This window comes from Microtus pennsylvanicus, chromosome 1 (genome assembly GCF_037038515.1).
Source record: "Microtus pennsylvanicus isolate mMicPen1 chromosome 1, mMicPen1.hap1, whole genome shotgun sequence".
Lineage (NCBI taxonomy): Eukaryota > Metazoa > Chordata > Mammalia > Rodentia > Cricetidae > Microtus > Microtus pennsylvanicus.
Window position 1 is genome coordinate 165303239 of NC_134579.1, and position 25371 is coordinate 165328609.

At 43.5% G+C, this 25371-nt stretch overlaps 1 protein-coding gene across 1 annotated transcript in view; it reads right to left on the minus strand.

The window, feature by feature from the left end:
* Positions 1–5242: 5242 nt before the first annotated feature.
* Positions 5243–25371, minus strand: part of Snx3 (sorting nexin 3) — a 33949-nt gene continuing 13820 nt past the window's right edge. Inside the window, exons 2-4 of the mRNA XM_075944641.1 lie at positions 12070–12165; positions 8345–8469; positions 5243–5960 (exon numbers count right to left, since the gene is read on the minus strand). Coding sequence (XP_075800756.1) covers positions 5855–5960; positions 8345–8469; positions 12070–12165 — 327 coding nt within the window. The 3' untranslated portion in view covers positions 5243–5854. The remainder of the gene's footprint in view (positions 5961–8344; positions 8470–12069; positions 12166–25371) is intronic.

The following is a 25371-nucleotide window of genomic DNA, read 5'->3' on the forward strand; positions in this document are numbered from 1 at the left end:
TCCAGCCCTGGCGACATGGGGAGGCCGGAGGGGTAAGAGAGCCTGACCCTACTTGGTATAGAGCTCTGAAGTCTCACTTCGAAGGCCAGGCAAAGAAAGGAGGTTCTGGCTGTTACCTCATGGTCTGTTCTATGTCTTCACTGTATCTGGTGGGTTCCTGAAGGTGTGTCCCCACTCCTCACAAGTATGACTTCTTAGTCTCTTGTCAGTCCATAATCAAGGGTTTTGCTGGAAGCTCCACCCCAGCCCCTGGCATACATATACCCAAAGGGTCTGGAATGGTCTGGTGGGAGCTCCACCCCAAACCCCTCCCCCATCTCTCTCCAAACTCTACCACATCTCTGAAAGCCTGCCAAAAGATGATCCTCTCCCCTAGAGATGTTCAAGACCACCCCCACAGGGCATTTAAACTGCCCCCCAGAAAACAAACACGTGATTTTCTAACTCTTTTCTGCCCTCTCTGAGGGGCAAGGGACTGGAAAATCATCCCAGAGTGTTTTATCCATTAAATCTGTGTCTTCTAATTTGGTGTGATTTGATTTGGATTGTTGTGTCGGCGGAGAAGCTTATGGGGTGCAGAAACTTCTCACTCAGCCCCTAGCAAGCCATCTGCATTCTCTTCTAAAAAACAAATGCACACATGCACGCGCGTGCGCGAGCACACACACACACACACACACACACAAAATCCACACTATTTACTTGCATGTGACTGCACGTATGCTGTGGTGCACACGTATGAAGATCAGCGGACAATTTGGGGGAAGTCAGTTCTCCCCTTCTACCACGGGAGTCCTAGGGCTTGAACTCATGTAGTCAGACTTGGCAGCAAGCTCCCTACCGTGTGAAGCCATCCGATTCGGTTCTTAAGCAGGCTCTAGCTCCTGTGACCCCTCCCAGCAGTCTGACTGCAGTTAGTTCTTAGATGAGCGACCCTGGGAGACCCTGGGGGAGATAATTTGCTCTGGAACCCTAATTCGGAGGGGTCCAAGGAAGGACTGATTTGGTCCAGCTTTTTGATTTGAGGTGTGTGTTACAGATCAAGCCTAGGCAAGTGCTCTACTATGGAGCTACACCCCTCCCCCATGCGTCTCCAGGTTCTTCTGCTTGGAGGAGTGCCAGCTTACATGTTCCCCAGCAGCTCGCCTCTGAGCAGTCACCCCTGTCCCTCCACTTGGTCCCGTGTCCCTTTCTTGTCCTCACATCTGCTGTTTACTCTCCTTGAGGAAAGGGCTGCCGTTCATTTGACCTCGGTGTCATCGCTCAAGGACAGTTTCCAGGGCCACTGCCATCCATAGCAAGCACTGACCGTGAAGGAGGCTCTCATTGCCCTTCTGGGGTTGCTGGGCTCCTGGGCTCCAGACCTCTGAGTTTAGAAGAGGAGAAGCTTCACCCAGTTTACACCATGATTAACAAAATCATTTCTCAAGGTCTGATTCCTTAATTTCCTGATTTTAAAGATGAAGTTGGCCAAATGTAGTTCAAATACTGCCAACATCATAGGATCTCTCCTCTCAAGCGAGTGCCCAACCTATCTGAGGATTTCCTGGGGAGTCCTGTAATATTTACTCACTTGAAGCCAAACTTAAATCCAAACCCACACATTCATGTCCTCTTCATTCATGCTCCGCTCAGAATGGTGGCCTCTGGAAACTGCATGGAAAGCCATGGCCCTCGTCCACAGAACAGGTCACCGTGTGGGGGCCCTTTGATGTAGGCATCTTCAGCCAGTCACCCATCCTGAGCCCAGTCAAGGAAATTCGGGAGCCTGTCCTCATCTGTCAAGGGGAATGCTACCTACACGGGATTCTGTACTCATAGCGAGCACATTGGAAATACCGGGGCCATACTCTATCCTAAAACAGTTTCCAACGCCTTCCCCAGAGGAACACTTGGGTGCTGTACTAATCAACACCAGCAAGCACCAAGTATGTAATCTTCAGGCCACAGCACGCCGTACTATCTGTCCTCCCACAACACTAGTGTATTTTATCTGTACTGGCTCAGGGGCCTCGCTCCTCTTTGCACGGGCTTTTTTGCTTTTGCTCCTATAGAGGGAACATAGCAAAACACCCTAGGTCACAACCACAGGGTCCTGGTGGCAAAACACCCAAACAAGAAACCAAATGCCAGTACTTGCAAGAGGCTGTGAGACCAATTTCTAGGATGCAGTTCAAGGCTTCCCGAGTGTTAGGCCAGGACTCCACCAAGTGAGCAACAATCTCCAAGCCCAGAATTTGGTCAGCTACAAGGAAGTTCTTCCACATCCCAGAAGCTGCTGTTCCACAGATTTCCAGTAAATCCTATTAATAGTTTTCATGTCCCTAGGACCAAAGTTCTTCAGAGAAACAACTTCGTTAAGGGCTAATAAAAGGGTCTGACTTGTGGCTGTAGGGGTCATGGCTCTGTTGTGTTGGGGAAGGCAGTGGTGTTCTGGTAGCAGAGATCTCACAATGGCACTGGCCACTCACGCAGCCACCCTGGGAAGCACAGAGCTCCTGAACTAGGGACTGGCCTAATAACCTTCAAGAGCAAGCCCCTACTGACCTAATTCAAGCCACTAGGAACACATTTGCTGATATCTCCCCTGACCCCACAACCAACCAAAACACAAAATCCACTAACATCAACAGTTGGGGAACAGATACTCAAGACATAAACCCATCGGGGACATTTGAAACCACTGTCCCTGGGCTGGAGAGATGGTTCAGTGGTTAAGAGCACTGGCTGCTCTTCCAGAGGTCCTGAGTTCAATTCCCAGCAACCACATGGTGGCTCACAACCATCTGTAATGAGATCTGGCGCCCTCTTCTGGCATGCGGGCAGACATGGAGGCAAAATGTTGTATACGTAATAAATAAATAAAACCTTTTTTTAAAAAAAAAAGAGAAAGAAAGAAAGAAAAGAAAGAAACCACTGTTTCCAACAGGCCTATGAGTTATTAAAGGCCTTGCTGATACTGACTGCAGCAGGCAGAAGTGAGCACAAGGGATAACTGGGTAGGCAGGGCCTGAATGTGCCACAGGTACCCATCCACAGCTTTGGAACCCACATAAAGTGTGTTGGGGAGTCTTGGGCCTTTGGGGCTCTTCTCCATGTAGTTAGAATTAACAGCACCTGCGTTTTACTGTCAAAGGTTCAAGGTGTAGTTTTACTACCGATTACAGTCTTAGGAGACAATGTTGAAAAATTCCTCGTACATTAGGCAAAAAGGTTATTAATTGGAACAAACAACTTCGTGCCCATTTTAAAACCTCTGATTTTTCTAGGAGCTGGAGAGATGGTTTAGCAGTTAAGAGAATGGACTGTCCTTCCAAAGGAGTTGAGTTTGGTTCCAAGGACCCAGGTCAGGGAATTGTAACTCCAGCCTAAGGCAGCTGACATACATCCTCCATAGACATGACACTTACAGGCAGAAACACGCACACACACTTCCTCCACAGGCACTGCACTGGCATGCAGACACACGTGTGCTTGTGCACACACACGTGTGTGCGCACACATGCAGTCTTAAAGAAAAGGCCTTGAGCAAAACAAGCAAGCCCTCTGGCTTCTCAAGAGCATGCTTATTCTGAGGAAAAGATGAAAGACTAGAAACAAGCAAGCAGTACTACCACCCTAAAACACATTATACCTTCTTTTCGAGGCTCACAACTGAGAATTCCAGCGAATGGGGACAGCCGTACTTTCTTTCTGGTGAGGAAGACTGCCCTGTGCATCGCAGGCTTGCTGTACTGATGACCCCTGAGGACTCCATTTCTCAGCTGTGACAGCTCACAATGCCCCCACTGAGGGGAAGGGAGGTGAAAGACTTCATCCCTACTTGTTTCCTGGGTGTCACCTGGCTAGGCTGGCCTCTGCTTGAGTGCTGGGATTAAACATGTACCACCATGCCTGGCTCCATTCTCAATTTTTTTAACCTCAAATTTTGCCTGTGCACTTAAGCGTGAACCTACCATGTGAACATGTGGTCAGAGGCCAGCAGGTAGCAGTGGGCTCTCTCCTCCTATACCATGCAAGTCCCAAGGATCAAACTTAGACCCCCCCCAAGCTTTACAATAAGCATATTACCTGAGGAGCCATTAGCCCCTTATTTCTATGTTGTCTAGCAAACACTGACAGCCTTGACATTAATACTTGGCTCATGGTAATCAATTCTGCACGTTATTTTATAACTTTGTGGTGTTCATGTATATGTTAGAATCTGTGTATGGGTGCAATGAGCATGTGTGTATAGAAATGTGGAGACCCAAAGTCAAAGCTAGGGTCCCCTCTTTGACTACCCTCCAATATTATATATATATAGTGTGTGCATGTATGTATAAGTACATATATATGGGGCATTTCACTTCCTGTGTGCTGGGATTACAGGCAGCAACACACCCACATGGGTTTTACATGGTTCTGGAATTGGAAGTCTAGTCCTTACTGGGCCATCTTCCCAGTCACCTTATTTATCTTTTTAAAAGATAACTGATTTTTATTTTAAATCATGTGTCTCTGGGGCGCTATGCGTGAGTGAGTTCTTGGAGGTCAGAAGAGGATGTTAGATCCCCAGAGCCGGAATTCCCGGCAGCTGTGAGCTGCTGGATACGTGTGCTGGGAACCAGATCAGGGTCCTTTGGAAGAGCAGCAAGTTCTTAACCACAGAGCCATCTCTCGACCCCCAAGGTACATACTTTTCTTCTGTGATTGAAAGAGAGTTTTGCTATGTAGCCAGAATAACTCTGGGATTCTAGGTGTTCACCACCATGCCTGGCCGCTTCATAACATCTTTATTTAAAAATAACTGGTTTTATGAAATTGTGAAATACTGTTTTGAGCAACAAGCGGCCTTCTGCTGCAGCTGTGACTTCTTTACACACTGCAGTCTGCTAAGTCCCAGCAAGCCATCCAGGCACCCGGGGAACAACTGCTGAGAACTGGGAGGCACAACGCTGCCTCGCTTAAAAGGCCTTTTGAAGAATGACCGGAGACTACAGAGCATTTCTCAAACAGTCCTTCCCAACAGCAGTAAGCCTTGAGGAATGTTGTCTCTGAGCCTCACTTTGCTGTTGTTTAAGAAAATACCCCATTCACGAGGTGGTGGCGCATTTGATATCACCACCGTTTAAAGAGGAATGGAGTTACGGAACAAGAAGTATATAATTAGTATATAATCCCTCTTAGTGAGGGAAGAAAGCACAAAGCCATGGAAGAAAGGACAGGCTCTGGAGGCCAGGCAATCAGTGCACACCAGAAATGCATTTCAACTTTTATTTGAAAACAACTTAAATTTTTAGACAAATGATTTTAGTATATAAATTTGATTTTGCTTTTATACAGAATATAAAGATTTCCCTCATTAATCTTCCATGTGAAGGGGATTACAGGCCAGAAGAAAGACGCACTCTGCACACAAAGTACACCTCATATGTGTGGCACCGGAGACAAACGGTGTCCTGCTCCTGCACATAAATTAGGACCAAGTGGTGACATCACACATTAAGGGGGAGGAGAAAGATTCTAGCCAATCAGATTCAAGAAGCAAACAGGACACAGAATCTGCAAATAAGACCAAGACAGCAACTTTAGTCAGGACAGTGCAGGTCTATGGGGCTTGTGAGGCTACAATGTGTATACAGACACAACAAGGAGAGTTAGGTAGAGAGGCTCAACGAGGGAGTTTTCACTAAAGCAAATGAAAAACTTCTTGTCAACTGCCAAAACAAAACAAAATGAAAGGGAGCCTGTGAGTGCTAGAACACCCAGGGCGTGTTAGAGCAGCGCCCGTGCAGCATGCTAAGTTAGTTACAGCTTCTTCATTGGTGTGGAGCAATCATTAATGGTCTCGTTTTGCCTCTTCTTTCCAAACTCAGGCATGTCTTATTTTAGATGGAGTATAGCTTTTATCTATTATTTCATCCTGTAAAAACATGTGAAGACAACGTTCATTCTGGGCCAGAGGATGACCAGCGACCCTGGGAATAAAAAACACAAACTTTTAGTCCAGTGTTTATTAAAATGGTGTAGGGGGGTCAAAAGAAACACATTTTAAGGTTAGGAAATATGCAAAATTTCTAAGCATTATTACGAACTACCCATAAAGCTATGCTATCAAATACTGGTCTTTAGCCGGGCGGTGGTGGCGCACGCCTTTAATCCCAGCACTCGGGAGGCAGAGGCAGGCGGATCTCTGTGAGTTCGAGACCAGCCTGGTCTACAAGAGCTAGTTCCAGGACAGGCTCCCAAACCACAGAGAAACCCTGTCTCGAAAAACCACACACACACAAAAAAAATACTGGTCTTTTCCTTTGGTCCACAAAGTGATTTAAAAACATTCTCGAGACGGCAAGATAGTGCGACAGGCAAAGATGCCTTTGGCCAAGCCTGATGACCTGAATTCAATCCCCGGAAGACCACGTGGTAAAAGGAAAACAATGATTCTGCAAATTATCTTCTAACCTTCACATATACACTGAGTTGGCAATATACAAATACTCAAGTAAACTCAACAACAGAAAAATAAAGTAACTTTTAAAACTTTGTAGTGTTTCTGGAACATCCACTTAGTTTCTCAACTAGGTGGTACATGCCTAAGAAATTGATATTTTATTGTTACACATGAATAGTTCACTGGATTTTAAGGATCTATTTTAAAGACACAGAATCTAAACCAGCATGTTAGCCCACACGTTTAATCCCAGTATAGGGGAGACTGAGCGAGGAGGCCCTGAGTCTGAGGCTAGCTTGAGCAAATATAAAGAGCTAAAACAATAAAACGGGGTATAGGTTTTGACTTAGAAATACAAAAAGCTCAATGGTAAACTAACACTAAGAAACAAACAGAACCATTTAAGTCCTTTGCTTTTTCTCCTCTTCTTCCCTTTCCCCACCTCTAAGTTTTCCTCTGTAACTGGTGATCTGACTTATATTCAGTCCAAGTTTAGCTGTGCCTTCTCAAAGAGCATGTTCACAAAAATGGAACTGCAGGGATGTGATGGTGAACTGCTGTCATCTCAGCACCTTGTGGAGAGCTCAAGGCCAGTCTAGATTACACTGTGAGACCTCGTGTACAGCCTGGGCTTACAGTGATATCTCATGTACAGCCTGGGCTACACTGTGAGACCTCGTGTACAGCCTGGGCTACACAGTGAGACCCTGTATACAGCCTAGGCTACGCGGTGAGACCTTGTATACAGCCTAGGCTACACGGTGAGACCCTGTATACAGCGTGCTACAGTAGGTAGCTTCTGTTCACGGCTCATAGATACCAAATCATTAGTTAAAATCAATGTGTGTGCTCACATGGCTGCATGTGCTAAGATCTGGCCAATCCTGTAGAACCTAACGTGGGCACATAACCACAGTGGGCGCAGTGGTATGCACGCAGTCTCACTACTCAGAGGAGGACTGGAGGACTGCCTCAGCCCAGGTCAGGGACAACCTCCTTCCTCCTCCTCCCTGTAGCCCCGGTGGGGCTTGACCTTACAACACTTCCGTTTAGCTTCTTAAGTGCTGGGTCACATAAGAAAAAAATAGTCAGGCGTGGTAACACACATGCCTTTAATCCCAGTGCTAGGAAGCAGAGGCAGGCAGATCTCTGAGTTCAAGGTCAGCTTGGTCTACAGAGCGAGTTCCAGGACAGACAGGACTACACAGGCAGATGCTGTCTCAAATAAAAACAACAACAAAAACAACAAAAAACAAGAAAAGAATATTGGTTTGAGCTTATCAATAGTTACTAAAAGACAAACAATTCTAAATTTTCTTACTTTTTTTCAAAAAACATTTTGCTATGAAAAAAATTTTAATGTACACTTTTACATAAAACATGCTGGTAATAATGCTACCTGCAATCAAACAAAATGATTGCAAATGTACTGTACATTTTATTATTCACATGAGAATATACCTTAAATCAGAATCACGAGTAAAACTATTGCCTGAATGATGCAATTTTAAATGTAATTTGCATAAATTGTTCAAGAACAACAAATACAAAACACGGGTCAACACAAAACCCTCACTTCAGCCACTCAAGAGTGTCAGCATTTACGGCATGGTATTCAACATGGAGTCTTCCACTTCATACTAAAAGTCAGGAAATGGCCCAAGGAAAGGCAACATGGATTAAACTTAACATTTAAATGACAAGTAGTCAGGGCTGAAGAGCTAGCTCAGCAGTTAGAGCACTGGTTGCTCTTGTATAGGACCTGAGTTCGATTCCCAGTTTGTATTGGGAACCAACACACACGCAGGCAAAATATCCAACACACAAAATAAAATACTGCAATAATGACTAGTATCATCAAAGTCTCACGGCACCATTCTCCTCACTCCTTGAGGAACAGCAAGTACTTACTTGTTTATAAACTGTTCCAGCCCTTGCTTCCTTTCCTCGATGAAATTGTCATCAAATATTCCATCATCTCCTCTAAAAGGAAGCTGCCGCAAAAACGCTTTCCCAGGGAGTGGGGGAACTACAACCTAAAACAACATCAACAGAGTGAGTTCCTGATGACGACCCAGGAGATGCTCAGTAAGGGAGTGAGGTGGCAAGCCTGCCCACCTGAGCTTATCTACCTCGGGACCCAGTGTGGCATCCATGTGCCCACACACATTTATTTAGGTGGCTGGATGAATATGGACAGACACACACACACAGTGAATAAATGTAAAATTTTATAAAATGGAAAATTTATGGGGGTGAAAGATGGATCTGTGGTTAAGAGCACTGACTGCTCTTCCAGAGGACCCAGGTTCAAGTCCCAGCATCTGCATGGCAGCTCATAACTGTCTGTAACTCCAATTCCAGGGAATCTGACAACCAAGACAAAACACCAATGTACAGAAAATAATTTTTTTAAAAAAAGGAAAATTTATAAATAAACCCATGGTTATGTGGTACATGCTTTTAATCCCAGCACCTGGAGGCAAAGGATCTCAGCGAGTTCCAGGCCAGCGAGGGCTACATAATGATCTTGCCTGCAGGAGTGAGGTCCACCAGGTTCAGGTGGACAGCTTGTGGAAGACAGTTCTTTTCTTCCTGAGTTTCTGAGGTTGACCTCAGGTCATCAGCAAGTGTCTTTGCCTGCTGAGCATCTCACCAGCATTACAGCCAACAGTTTTTGTTTAAATTGTATGAAAAGATGCAATTAGGCCGGGCGGTGGTGGCACACGCCTTTAATCCCAGCACTTGGGTGGCAGAGGCAGGCAGATTTCTATGAGTTTGAGGCCAGCCTGGTCTACAAGAGCTAGTTCCTGAACAGGCTCCAAAGCTACAGAGAAACCCTGTCTCGAGCCCACCTCCCCTCCCTCACCCCCCCAAAAAAGAGAGAAAAGATGCAATTAGAATTTCTTTTCTGTCCTCTTTTTTGAGACAGGGTCTCGTGTAGCCTAGGATGACATCCAATTTCACTATGTACTAAGGATGACCTTCCACTTCTGGTCCTCCTGTGCTGGGATGACCTGCATGTGCCACCACACTGGGTCTGTGCACTGCTGGGAACTGGGCTAAATCGGGGCCTTGTGCATCCTAGGCAAGCACTCAACCAACAGAGCTACACATCCTCAGCTAATCAGAACTCTTATCAATTTATAGCCAAGAGTAATGGGGCGCATGTAGAGGAAAGAGGAAAAGACCTCAGGGGTATCTTCGGTTACATAGTGAGTTTGAGGCAAGCCTGGGCTACATGAGACCCTGTCTGGAACTAATGAACAGATACTTCTTAAGTTAAAATCTGTGAATCCAAGAATATATTTGTGCATGTGGGTAAAAAGGAGGTGGTCTGGCGTATGTGTATGTATAAATATATATATATACACACACACACATATATAGTTGAAAACAAATACAGATACTGAATGACACTTAAGTTTCTACCTCAGGCCTTATTTTATAAAAGAATAACCCACATGCAATGCTCTTAGCAATGATGAGAGTAAAACTTCCCTGGACCCTCAAGATGCTTAACTAGTCCGTAAGTGCAAAGTAAAACAGCCTACAGACAGACTGCACAGCAGACACACAACAAGGGACCTTGAGTAAGGTCCTTTAGAAAGAACACTGTAAGTACTTTTAAAACTACTGGACTGCCGGGCGGTGGTGGCGCATGCCTTTAATCCCAGCACTCAGGAGGCAGAGGCAGGCAGATCTCTGTGAGTTCGAGACCAGCCTGGTCTACAAGACCTAGTTCCACGACAGGCTCCAAAACCACAGAGAAACCCTGTCTCGAAAAACCAAAAAAAAAAACAAAAAACAAAAAACTACTGGACTAATAAGAAATGGTATTTCTATACAATAGGCTACGATTTTGCAATAAAAATAAAATAAAGGGGCTGGAAAGATGGCTCAGCAGCTAAAAGCACTTGCAGCTCTTGAGGGGGATCCAGGTTCTGTTCCCACCACCTATATAGCAGCTCATAAACATCTGTAACTCCAGTTCAGGGGAGTTGACCTCCTGAGTGCCAGATAAGTATATACATGCAGGCAAAATAAAATATATGTAAAATAAAAATCTTTTTTACAAGTATGATATGTGTTATAATGAGATAAGACCTTGAAAACATGCAGAGTGAGAAGCTACATATAAAAACATCAGGTATTCTGTGCTTCCATTATACAGGCAAGGTCATAAAGAACATTAATGATTGCTCAGGGAGAAGTGAGGAGGAGCTGGGGAGAAACTGGTCATTATTAGCCACAGACATCGGATTTTTTTCTTATATTCTTTACTCTTTCTTTCCCTTTCCCCTTTCTTCTATGCTTTTATTCTGGAGATGGTCGTGCCATGTTGCTCTGGCTGGTCTGGAACTTTCAATAATCCCGCCTCTGCTACCTGAGTGCTGGGATTAAACATGTGCCTAGTAAGTTTCTCTTAAAAGGGTGATTGATGATAGTAAGTTTGAATCTTAATTTATTCAGCGTTACATCTGCAACTCCCAGAACAGGGCAAGTCTCCATCGGTTATGGACTCATCAGTCTTCAGATGTGCACTGCACATCAGACATCCTTGGGTCTGCTTCCTACCTCGCTCTTCCACTTTTAGGATTTTTCTTTATTTCCTTCCATTTTTATTTTACTAAGCTTTCATCTACTTTAGTTAACTTCATTCTACTACATTCTAGTAATAAAATAACCTTAAAATTTTTTTAGCAAAATAGACAATGGTGTCTTTCAAAATACAGGCAGCAGTGCACTGGTGAATCGTGCTCATCAGTTAAATTTAGGCATGGGAGGTAGCTCAGTTGTAGAGTGCTCCCCTCACATACACATGCCCTGCTTGATCCCGACTGCACATGTCCCTAGGTATGATGACATATGGCTGTATTCCAGCATTCAGGAAGTGAGACAGATCAAGAGGTCAGTGTCATCCTTAGCTACCCAGAGGCCATTCTAGATTACTCTGCTTCAAAAAATAAACAAATGTTTACCTGATCTGGGGGCTGAGGTGTAGCCCGAGAACCTGCGCTTAGATCCCTAGTGCCCACAATGCCAGAACATGGAGATGGAGGAAGTGGGTCTAGGAGGTTGCTGGCCAGCCAGCCTAGCGGAACCTGTCAAACTGCAGGTTCAGGGAGAGACCATGCCTTAAAAGTAGGGTGGAAAGTGATAGAGGAAGGCATCTAAAGCCAAGCCAACTCTGGCCTTCATGAGCACACACACACATGTATGTCAGTCCCTGATACCCACTGCCAAGTACATCTAAAGAATACTGATGTATCATACAGTAAGATAAACATTTTCTGAATCTTCTACATACATGTGGGATAATAAAAATGGTGACTATGAGTCAAACAAAATTGGAAAATATATTGACAGAGGAAGAGGAAGGAAGGAACAGCACAGAGGACTGAGAAGTGTCACTCAGCAAAGGTTTAACTGCACTACTGAGCAGAGAAGAAAGAGCTGAGACCAAGAGGATGATGAGTCTCCACTCAGGGTACAGCCTGAGATGGACCCATTGACACAAGTCCTGCTCTGGCTTTCACCCGTTTCAGATGCAGTCTGGAGACCTAAGTTAGAACTGGCATGTTCTGCTTTAACACTGTAAGTAAAAGAACAGCTACATTAGAAATACTTCTTACCTTGCTCTCTCTTTCTAGTTCACTTCGAAGCCACTCAAAGTCACTGTATCTTCTTCTAACAGTAGATTCCTTCAGCTTGAAGATAGGAAGATTTGTCTGAAATCAAAACAGTCACTCCTAAGTTGAAGCACATTAAGGCATTTTCAAGAGAGAAGACGATGTCTGTCACTTGAATAATAACAAGCATAGTAGCTTCACGGTTCTTATAAGGTAATCAAGCTCATTACCAGTAACTGTCTCCAGCCCTCCTTTCACAGTTCATTTGGAGACAGGATCCACTAGGTGATCACCACTCACTGTGCCGTCCAGGTAGGCCTTGACCTTGCTACTGTCCTGCCCTGGCATTAACGCTTCTTTCTGCAGTACCGGGAATGAGCCCACAGCTTTGCACACTGGGCAGAGCCACATCTCCAGTCCAAAACACAGCCTTCCTTTTTTGTCGTTGCCTCCCTTGAAACTCATGTGCCTTGCATGTGTAGAGCATGGAGGTCTGAAGCCAACACTCAGTTCTTTCCTTCTATCGTGGTTTAAGATAGGTTTCTTGTTTTAGCTTCTAAGCTGTGTGTTCCTGACTTTCCGGCCTGAAAGTTTTGAGTGATTCTTATGGCTCCACCAGGCCTGCCACTATGTCATCCAGCTTTTTAGCATGAGTTCTGGGAAATGAATTCATGTCATCAGGCTTGAGAAGTGAATGGCTATCACTTTGATTTGTGAAGCAGATCTCTGTGAGTTCAAGGCCTGCCTGCTCTACATAGTAAGTTCCAGGACAGTCTCCAGAGTTCTACATGGAGAAACCCTGTCCTGAAAAACAAAACAAACAACAAAAAGAATGATGCCTACTATGCTGAGGTTAGTCATAATGCAACATAAGTTTTGAACTGCCTAACATAAGTTTTGAAGGCTACTTGTTGCTATTTTTGCCAACTCTTTTGAGGGAGTGGCTAGGTGTGAGGGTGAAGTTGATACAAGGCCTTTCTATGTAGCCCTGGCTATCCCAGAATTCACTATGTTGACTTTACAGATATCTGCCTCTCTGCTTCCCAAGAGCACTGGGGTTAAAGGGGTGTGGCACTATGTCTGATCCAGGGTCATGGGCAAGTAAAGGTGCACTTTCTACCAAGCCCAAATTCAGTCCCTGAAACTCACGGCAGAGATGAGAACTAGCTACTGCGAGCTGTCCTCTGACTTCCACAGGGCTACTGGGCACGCTGTGCATATTAAGCACACATAGATGAGCAAATGTTAAAAACAAACAAACAAAAATTAGCTGGGGTACAACTCAGTGGTAGAGGGCTAAACTGGAAAGCTGAGACCCTGGGTTCAAGCCCTAGGAGAGAAAGAAAAAGCTACTAATCCATTAAAATGAATTATGATTTAAAAAGTTAGCAAAAGAAAATATTTTTAATATGTACGTAAGAATTGCAATCCTTGTATTCAGGAGGCAAAGCAGGATTGTCAAGTGCAAGATCAGCCCGGGATGCACAGAGATGCCCGACATCCACAGAGATGTCTGTAGAGTTCAGAAACCATTCAATATAGCAAATGCCAAGCTCTATCAAAAGTCCACCTAATACTACCCACACTCTTGGGTGAATTTTGCTCCTAACTCAGCATTTGCACTTGGGGAACTGTAAACTGTTGGAAAGACTTCCTGACTTGTAGACAAGGCATCATGCTGTAGCATCCCCCTGCTAAGAAAACGCTCCTCGTCTGCTAACCTTGATGCCACCAGTGAACAGCTGTCATTCAGCAGAAGAAAGGCTTTCTCTTCAGGACCTTAAGTTCATTTTGTAGTGGTGTCAACTTTTTCCAAAGTGTGTTAACTTCTAAGTTGTATACCTTAGAGCATGGAGCCTTCTACAGATGCTATTAGGAATAACAGTGTATAGGTTTCACGCATGAAACCAAATCTCACAAGAGGTTTAAAAGCACTTGAGTTTTCTTTCCCAGGTAACCACAACATTTGTTCATTGTATTAATGACTAGGAGCAAAATTGCACCTAACAAGACTCTTATTATACTAAAAGTCAAACTTGTATTTAGAGACGCTGGCTTGCTATACAGAGGAGCATTCTCATTCTTCAGAAGGAAAAAACTCAGGTCCCCTGGAGAGCACGATGATAATTCCCAGAAAGAAAGCACTGGATTATTTCTCTCTAATTTCACCCATTGGCTTTTTAACCAGGTTCACCTTCCGCATTAAAATATTAAGTCTTTGTAAGTGTCTAAGACAGAAAGGTCTTACAGGGCTGAGAGCTTTCTGCAGGTGAGATTTTACATTCTGAATTCCCTCCTCTCAAATTACTTTACAAAAGGGATTAACTGCTCTCTTTATTCAGTATGTTAAGATCAAGCCTGTGAAAAGAGGTCCCCAAGAATTTTCATACTTCTGGGTACGGAAGTCTATAAAGTTAATCTCTGAAACAACATATCACGCTTACAGGTACAATGTTGAGGGAAGAGTGCCAACTCAGCTCACTTTCCCTTCCATTTTCCCTTTTGAACTTTTGACACAATCATGATTATATCTGATTCTCTCTAGTTGAGTGAGGAACGAGGGGAAAGGTTCTTCCCTTCTCTATTAGCCAGTAGTTTATATATTTGGGAAAGGATCTTTTAGGTTTACTCAGCTGGCTCTAATTTTCTTGTACAAGTGCAACTCGAGTTCTGACAAAGTCTCGCAGGAACTCTGGCTAGGGTGTAACCAGTGATGGGAGAGTACTTGCCCCGTACACACAAGACCCTCTAGCATTCTAAAAACAATTCAATTATTTCTTTCCCACTACACTTAGCACACTGAGCTCATGTAAGGTGCCTGCCAAAGTTTTTCCTAATTAAGTGTGCTGGCATCTAGCAATCCCAGAATTAGAGAAGTTGAGGCAGGAGGATCAGAAATTCAAAGTTTCCCTCAGCAACATAGAAAGTTTGAGGCCAGCCCGTGCTGCATGTCTCAAAATCAAGTTTTCCTGGGGCTGGAGAGATGGCTCAACATTTGGGAGCACTGGTTCCTCTTCCAGAGGACCCAGATTTGGCCCACAGATCCTACATGGTGGCTCACAGAATTCTGTAACTCCAGTTCCAGGGAACTAAAGTCTTCTGACTGATGCGGACAAAAGGCCCACGTACAGTGTACACACACGCACGTGCACACACAGAGGCAGAAACAACCATACACATAAATCTAAAAAAAAGTCTTGATCACTAGAAGATCACTTTAACTTACTTAATCAAAAGAAAAAAGATAACTGCAATGTTTTTGTATGAAGTACTGAGCTATCGCTATTTGATTAAAAACTTTTTGTTATTTGTTTGGGTTTTTTTTTTTTTGAGATGGGTTTTCTCTTTGTATCTTTGGCTGTCCTGGAAATCATTTTGTGGACCAGGCAAATTCACAAAAGATTTGCCTGCCTCTGCCCAGTGCTAAGATTAAAGGTATGCTCCACCACGCCTGGCTGATTGCAAACTCTTGTTAGATCACTTTCAAACTGTTTAATGCTTATAAACGGCCTGAAGCTGGATACTCTCCTGCCTCCCAGTTTTGGAAGACGCATCTGTTGTTTACCAAGCTTCCATAACTACAGCGCTAACCATGGAATGTAAAGCGATGACTCAAATGCAGTCCTGGCCCTCATGAAACTCTGAGCCACCAAGAATATAGCCAGCAGTAATATAAAACTCTCAATCTGTGTGCTTAAAACACTACAAGGACTGGACTTTAGTTCACTGATGGAGCCTTGCCTAGTATGTTCAAGGCCTGGGACTGATCCCAGTGCTTCCTGCCTCCCCCGTACCTCCCACCAAACTACCCACACACCAAAAAAATTTAAGAAGGGAAACAACAACGGTCAAAAACTAACAAGCAATTTGGTCAGATGATGACAACTGTGGCAGACACTCAGTATGTAGCCTGAGGTCTTCCCCTCAGAGCTCTCTCATCCCTCCCTGCTCCCTAGTCTTGGGATTTTGTTTTGTTTTGTTTTTTAAGATTTTCTTGTGTGTGTCCCCAGAGGTACTGGATTCCTTAGTGCTAGAGTAACATGCTGTTATGAGGTTCCCATGTGGGTGCTGGGAACCCAACTCCAGTCTTCTCAAAGAGCGCGTATGCTCTTAGTTACAGGTGTGAATCTTAATTACCTGGATTTCCTAGGGTGAGATTAAAGTGCCTCTAAAGGAAAGCTGGAAGCTCTGGCATGGTTGTGAATGAAAATAATCCTGATGTTTGGTAAAGACATCTCATCAGAAGCAAGGGGGGAAAGGCTGCTCTGTCCACAGGGACAGCCAGGAAGGAGCAGGAAGTTCTGCTGTGCTGTCCCAGCAGGGTGACTAAAGACAAATTCTAATACTTCAAAGAGCTACACAAAACTATTTTTAATGTTTTTGTCAGGAAAAAAAGGTGTTAGAACTCTGTTTAAACTGATTTAAAGACTGTGTACTAACACATATCCAAACGTCATATTCCATTAATGCTATTTCATTATGTAAATTTTTTTTGTTGTTTTGAGACAGATGTTCACTGCATAGCCTGGGCTAACCTCAAACCACCCTGACACCCTGGCCTGGCCCTGAATTCTGCTATTCTTGCAGTAGCCTCCTGAGAGCTAAGATTACTGGTGCATACCACACACCTCTGTATGACCTGCCCTTAATATGTCCAATCATAAAGTATTAGACAAAACAAAACAAAAAAGACAGATCAACAAGACAGCTCAGCACGTAGGGCGCCCACTGCCAGCCAAGCCCAGGGACCTGGTGATGATCCCTGAGGCCCATATGATGAAGAGAACCCACAGGCTGTCACCTGATCTCCACATTTGTGATGTCACATGTGAGTGCACATGGGCATGCACACATGCATGTGTACAGAGTAAATAGAAATGCAATTACGTTTTTTTTTAAAGATAAAGACAGGTTATATTTGCCTAAAAATGTGCATGTCAACACAATGATTTAGGAATAAATCTGCCTGTTTACATACTACCTTCCTTTACTGAGAGGTAGCCACTTTTTTTTTTTTAACAGATTCTGTCTTGATGTATTAGGTAATAGACCTTTCTATTACCCAAGGAACCCCCATGGTTTCTAAGCACTCAGTTCTTTTCTCTGCAAGTCAGTAGCAGAGACAAGCAACGCACCTTTGTGTCACTCATCTGGCAAGTGGAGGCCAGAGGTCAGCTTTGGTTACCTGCTTCCATCCTATTTACTGAGACAGGGTCTTCCACTGAAGCCGGGAGATAGCTGATTGGCTAGACCAGCCAGCTAGAAAACCTCCAAGATCTGACTGTTCCTGCCCACTCAGTGCTGGGACCTGATCTTGGGTCCGTATGCTCTACAACAAACCCTTTACCCACAGGGCCATTGCCTCCGTCCCAATGTGTCTCTAAATAGGAGACTTCTGGGAAGGATGTAATGTAACTCAGTGGCTGGGAAAATAGGTTCTTCAAGACAGGGTTTCTCCGTTTAACAGCCCTAACTGTCCTGGGACTCACTTTGTAGACCAGGCTGGCCTAACTCATTGAGATCTGCCTGCCTCCGCCTCCCAAATGCTGGGATTAAATGTATATGTCACCATGCTCAGTCCAATATTTTTTAAGATTAAAAAACCTCTTAATTTAACGTATGTCTGTGTGTACGCATGTGTATGTATATGAACATGTGTGACGGTGCCTGCAGAGGTCAGAAGGAGATGGAGGCCATGGAGTTTGAATTGCAGATGGTTCTAAGCTGCCCTGATATGGGTGCTAGGATCCAAATGCAGGTCCTCTGCCAGAGCAGTATACATTCTTAACTGTCTCTCCAGCCCTCCTTAGTACTAGCATTTGGCTTTGCTCCACCATGACTAGTTCCGTGTCAGGCGTTTTGGCAGGGATACTAATGCTGTCCACTGCAGATGTGCTCAAAGCACACCTGCTTCACTTTAAGGTACAGTCTCTTGCTTGCCTGATTTCTCCAATGAAGTAACTTTTAGACTCCTTCCCCGATCCACCAACCTCTTTTTTTTTCTTCTGGGGATTGATATCTAGGTACAAACTAAACCACACTGCTGCCCACCCAGTCCCTTCTTCTCTTTCAAGCATCTGTCCCCATCCTCTAAAACCTGTTCTTTATGTTGTTCAAGACTTACAAAACTACCAGAGAACAAAATGAATTAATTCTGCTTCTTGGGGAAACCACATATTTGGGTAAATTTGCCTAAAGATTTTTTTTAAAATAGTACTTAGGACTGAACACAGGTCTTTGCATGCTAAACATACATTTATTTCACTAATTAGTTACACCACCAAATCCATGTGTCTGACTTTAAACCACTAAGAGAGAGATTAGTTTTTACTGCAGAAATGGGGCATTCCCTGAGAGACACTATGTGAATAAACACACTTTATGTTCACAATCTGTTCATTAAGCACACGGTAGGTACATAAAGAGGCCTTAGTGTCAAGTTGGCAGAAAGAAGGCATAGGTATCGTCTCTGTCCTAGATGAAATTCAGGGTAATGAGTAGGTTTCTGTTTTCTCACCTACTCATTTGTAAGTTGAACTCCTCTTGCTCATGAAAAAGATGGACTAGCTTACAAAACCACAGAACACAGAACCCAGAAAACTAGAAGAGTAGGGCATGATGGTGCAGCCTACAATCCCAGTGTGTGGGAAGGAGAGGCAGGAGGATGAGGAGTTCAAGGTGATTCTTGGATATATAGCAAGTTTGAGACCAGTCTGGGCTACATTTGACCTGTCTCCGGGACCAAAAGAAGTCTAGAAAAGAACAAGAACAAAAGCCAGAAGAAAACTGTGCAGCACTGTCTTGCTGGTAATGCACTTCAAACAACATTAGAAACAAAACTGTGTCAATGTTATGGAAGATCGTGTGCCCTGTACTTTTAATTTGCTACTGAGAGAGACCCTCCCCCCAACTGTATTATTAATTACATGGATAAGATCATCAGGGCTCCAAATGGACAGCGACAGGACAAACTTTGGAAACCACAGGACAGAAGTCTAAACAAGCATTCCCTTCAAGTCTAAGCACAGTAAGCTCCATTACTGTCTCACACACTTACACAGGCTCACCTACTGAAGTCAGCAGCTCACACACACCCTATATGTAACCTGATATCACTGATACCAAGCAGAAAAACCAAGCTTTAAAATGCAATCAACTGAATATAGCTTAACAATAGATAGCAGAAAAATGTTTACCAGGTGTTTCTAGTATTTCCTCAGCCAGTGTCACGTGTACATTTGAAACAGACTGGCAACAACATCAAAAGTACACTCGAGAGACCACAGTCTATTCAGCCACTCCTCAGAGATGTAAGTGGACGCCCCACTCCAGGCTCTCGTTCAGCAGTTACATTTCTTCAAATATCTGCACTAGAGATAAAGGATAAGCCCAAGGGCTGAGCCATTACCTCTCCCTCCAGGGTTCCCGATGCTTGTTTTACCCCATCTGGAACAGCAAGAATAACCAGCGATATGGTTTATAACCTAGATGAACTCCTAAATATGGCTGGAGAGAAGTCACTTAAGTGAAGAATAAGCTTTTAGTCTGAAGACCCTTTGAAATGGAGATTGTGACTAGGCCAAAGTATTTAGTTTCTTTCTTTCTTTCTTCTTTTTTAAAAACTAAGGACATGGCCTTCCAATGATACAATTCCTCATTATTTTAAGCAAGTATCCTTTATGGTATAATTTCCAAAAAGGACAGCAAAGAGTTATTTAAACTAGTTTAATGCATAAACCAAGTAATTCCAAACACTCTTCCCACTTTGTTCTTAGTCTTCACTTGTGAACTGCCAAGAACATACATTTGTGAGAACATGGAAGGCTTTTGAGGGACAACTTTAAACAGAAGTGTATAATAATCCACTATAAAAGAAAGTCATGTACATGTTTACAAACAAGCACAGAATTCTACAGACTTACGGGGGAACACACCTACTAATTAACATGCCAGTTACTATTCTAACTTTTTTTGTACATTTTAGTCTGAGTAAAAACTTAAAAATTTTTATTTAATATGTATCTTTCCAACTTCTAAAAATCATACCTAAAAGTGATGACCACCTAGAATCATACTCCAATGGCCCAGGGTGGGGTAGTGCTCACTTCTCCACTGCTGCCATAACACAATGGCTGAAAGCAACTTAGGGGATAATGAGTTTATGTGGGCTTAGGGTTTGAGAGGGCTACCGAGTCCATCACGGCAGGAAGGCTTGGCATCAAATAGCAGAGTGGCAGGAGCAGAAATCTGAGAGTTCACCTCTCTCCCCCTGTGTAGACCAGGCTCACAGAGGTCTGTCCGCCTCTGGCTCTGGAGTGCCGGATTAAAGGCACGTGCCACTATGCACATCTTGAACCACAAGTACAGAGCAGAGACAACCAACTGGAAGGGGCTTGACGCTTTAATCTCAAAGTTCACTCCAAATGACAAACCTCCGCCATCAAGCCTGCATCACCTAAATCTACCCCAAAGGATACCAACCCTAAGCCCTCTCAAAACCTAAACCCAAATAAACTCGTTATTTGGTAAAGTGCTCAAATGCTCATGGGGATGGGGCCGTTTCTCATTCCAACTACCACAGGCAGACTCTTAACCATCAGCATTTTAAAGGAGCACTAGGGTATGGTCAGAGTGGAGAACTACTGGCCTAGACTTACTACATATGAAATACAGCAGAGACTCATGAATCTGAACATCACCTGATTCTGACTTAGTGAGATAAATATGAACAATATTTTACCTTGGTAAGGATAATCCAGAATACAATGAGAAATGAACTGGGAATGATATGCAAGCATCATTGTAAGTCAATCTATGATGTAAAAGAACGGGGAAACAATAACTGGCTCTAATCTTAAAATTCTTAGGGAATCACAAAAGACTTTGAAATAGCTAAAACAATTCTGAAAACAGGAAAAGTTGGAGGCATCACACTTTCTGATTTATGTAATCAAAGCTGCATGGGCTAATAAGTACTCAATGGGTAAAGGCACTTGCTGCCAAAGTGACCCTCAGAACCACATGGAGAGAACTGACTCAGTGCACACACACTCACACATGAATATTTTTAAAAAATGAAAAAAGGAGGCAGAGACAGGAGGATCCCTGTGAGTTCTGGGCCAGTTCTAGGTCTACACAGCAAGTCAGGGCAGGCTCCAAAGATACAGAAAATCCTGTTTAAAAAAAAACCTTTAAAAAAATAAAACCAAGCTTGCCGGGCAGTGGTGGCGCACGCCTGTAATCCCAGCACTCGGGAGGCAGAGGCAGGCCTGGTCTACAAAGGGAGTTCCAGGACAGGCTCCAAAGCCACAGAAAAACTCTGTCTGGAAAAACCAAAAAAAAAAAAAAAAAAACAAAAAAACAAAAAAACCAAAATGTGGTCTCTGTCACTCTCACAGCTCTTTGCCGACTGGTGGTGCACGACTTTAATCCCAGCACTTGGGAGACAGAGAAAGGCGGATCTGTGAGTTTGAGGCCAGCCTGGTCTAAGAGTGAGTTCTAGGACAGGCTCCAAAACTACAGAGAAACCCTGTCTCAAAGAAAAGAAAAGAAAAAAGGGGAAGAAAAAAAGGGGGCAGGGAATCCAGTAAATGAAACCCAGAAATAAATTTTAAAATATTTTTATTTTAAAAATTATTTAAGCCGGGCGGTGATGGTGCACGCCTTTAATCCCAGCACTCGGGAGTGCAGAGGCAGGCGGATCTCTGTGAGTTCGAGGCCAGCCTGGTCTACAAGTGCTAGTTTAAGGACAGGAACCAAAAGCAATGGAGAAACCCTGTCTCGAAAATCAAAAAAAAAAAATTATTTAAAATAATTTTTAAGCTATTTTTACAAAGGGCAAAAAAGATACAAATGAAAAATAAGTCTCCTCAATACACTGTGCCAGGAAAATTGTTTGAGTTTATTTAAAAGGATGAAACTTGCCTGGCAAGAAGGGCTCAGTGGGTAAAGGCCAGGTCTACTCAAGCCTGATGACCTGTGTTCAATTTCTGGAACTCTCACGTGAAAGTTCTAGAAGGGGGAAGAGACTAAACAAAATTCCTTTAACTCCACATGTGGGCCGTAGCACAGAGTAGATAATCCTCTTCTGACTCCCACACAAATGCTTGGGCATACAAACCTTCACACAGGAGCATGTACACCACATCACTCACCCACCAAAAACAGTATGAGTAAGAGCTTTTATCTTCAAAATGTGGAGCATAAGAGAACTGTATAAACTAAACAAAAGGCTGGGCTAGGTCTTAGTGACAGAGCAGTTGCCTATAACAAGCCTTGGATTTGATTTTTTTCATTATAAAAAGTAGGCAAGGGTTACAACTGCTACACTGCTGGAATGAGCTCAATAAAACCTCTTCCCAAAAACTGCTAGATAAATGAGCCAAAGACAACAACATTTGGCCTCTGGAAATTGGGCTAAGGCATTAGACAAACTGTAAAGGATTTACTCAGGACAAACTACTAGCTGGGCATGATGACTGCCTATAATCATGTCCTTGGGAGGCTCAAGTAGGAGGACTTTTGAGTTTGAGGCCAATGTAGACTACATGAGAACCTGTTCCAACTACAGCATACTACTGAAGAGAAGTATGGCACTCTGGACCAGTTCTGTTACTATCATTACCATGCCATCTGAATCCAGAATGGCAAGGATAATAATAAAGCTACATTTGCAGGTATACTGCTAAAAAAAAAATAGTGTTCTTGACAACAGAAAACTGGGGCAGGTCTATGCTGCAGGATACCAAGATTGAAATTCTACGGTAAGCAACAAACCAACAGACCTGCCAGAACAGTGGGAAAACTGGAGAGTTGCACAGCCGTGGTGAGCCTTAGTAAGTTTCTACCTTGGGTGGCTGGAAAGGCCATGCACTTGCATAAAACTATTGAGCATGAAAAAGACTGGATGTTAGGAATGCTGGTTATCTACAGAGCTACAGCTGAATGTGATTCCTTCCACAGATAAAGGATTGAAACAGACAAGAGAATCTTGATATATAAAGGCTAGGGTTAAGTTATAAATTGCCCGAACTTTGAACATATTCCCCCAACCTACACACCGATCTCTTCCAAAGGCAGAAGTTTTCCTAGTTCAGGGTATTTATGTATGACCTTTGACCAGTGGCTAATCACTAGTGTCAAGATGATCCAGGAGTGATCCCCAGGAGGCCAGGCTTAAAACCTCTTCAAGAAAACCCAAATATTCTGCTCACAGAAACAGCAGTTTCACACTACAGACTTACATGCAAATCCTTAAAATAAATAATGAATAATAACACCAGACATGATATGTCTCTGTCAAATGTCTTTAAAAGTATGCATTTTTTTCTCCATAGATAGGCAATGCTCTCAACTTTGAATAAGAGATTGTTTTTGCAGTGGGCAGTATATACAAGACTCATAACTGGTCAAAGTATTAAGAATAAATGATTATTGTGATGATGGTGGTGCACACCTTTAATCTCAGCACCCGAGAGGCAGAGTCAGGTGGCTCTCTGCGAGTTCAAGGCCAGCCTGGTCTACAGAGCAAGTTCCAGGACAGCCAGGTACACAGAGAAGCCCTGTCTCAAACCAAACAACGACAACGAATAAGTGACTGTTGAATGCTCACAGAATGGGGGATGCTGAATGCTCAATGGCAGAGTGCTTGACTAACATAACAAACACTTTTCTAAACAGAGCCTCTTTATCACCCTGAGTAAGGCTCAGGAGCATCACGGAAGAGGGGTAGGCGGAGAATAAAGAGCCACAAGGGTGGAGTGCTTTGGCATGCTACCTTGCTGGCAATGACAGCTGCTGTATTTTCAACCAACCTGTACAAGAGTGGGTTCATCAACATTCCATCCTGGAAGGGGAAGAGCTCAGGAGGCACTGTATTCTGAGGATATATAGGTACTTAACAACTGCTGGGGTATGGGGGAGGTCCAAGAAGCCCATCCCTCCCTGAGGATCTCTAGGCAGTTAATTGATGGTTTCTGGGAAAGGCAGACATTTCTTTTCACTGTGTAGCCAATGGCATATTGTCCATGTTCCTATAAAAAATCCCTTAGCCATGATCTTGTAAATAACTAATTAAACTATAAAACAAAACAGGAACATGAAAGTACAAAGGGTCTCACTGGGAAAAGAAAAAAATAAGAGGGACAAGAGAGGATAATGGGAAGTGGATATGATCAAAATACATTACATACATGTATAAAAATATCGTGAGATCCATTAAGTAAAATTAATATATGCTAATAAAAATTTTAAAAATAACCGGGCATGGTGGCACATGACTTTAATCCTAGCACTTGAGAGGCAGAGACAGGTAGATCTCTGTGAGTTCCAGGCCAGTCTGATCTACTGAGTTTCAAGGCAGCCTGGACTACAGAGTGAGACCCTGTCTAAAAAATAATAACCTACTGGTGAGGGTCAAAGATACAGCTCAGTGGTAAACAGCTTGTCTAGCCTGAGCAAGGTCTTGGGTTTGACACAAGTAGGAAACAAAACATCTCACCCCCGACACACACACACACACACACACACACACACACACACACACACACACAATCTATTGGTTAGCCATCTAAAGGTATTAAGTTTGAGAACTCAGTTTCTCATTATGGTAACAGCAGAGGCAATTAATCAATAAAGGAAAAAGGCTTGATATGGTACAGGGCTCTGACTAAAGATATGTACCACCATTACCAACTAAAAAAGTCTTTAAAGAAATCCTTTTCTTTTTATAAGCATTTACTGCCTATCAATATGACAGTCAATTTTTTCTTTTCTTTTGGTATGTGTGCATACAAAATGTGTGCGTGTGTGTACAAAGTACAAATGTACAGTGTGTTTGCTTTTAGGTCTTCTTCAATCATTTACATTGTTAGGTTATATTATTTTATGTGTACAAGTGTTTTGTCTGCATATCACTGTGTGCTCAGTATCTGGGGAGACTGGAAAACAGAGCATCAGATCCCCTGGAACTGGAATTATAGATCATTGTGAGCCACCTGAGTGCTGAGAATCAAACCCAGGTCCTTTGGAAGAGCAGCCAGCACTCTTAATCACTGAGTCATCTTTCTCCAGCCCCTCAATCACTTTTCCAACTGTATTTAAAGCAGGGTCTCTCACTGACTCTGGAGTCTGCCTCTCAGAGGCTTCTGGAGAGCAGGACTTAGGTCCTCACGCTTGCACACCAAGTGCTTTATCCACTGAGCCATCTGCTGTCTTGATACACATATTTCCCCCCTTGGCTTTTCAAGAAAGGGTTTCTCTGTCTAACAGTCCTGGAACTCACTTTGTAGATCAAGGCTGGCTTCA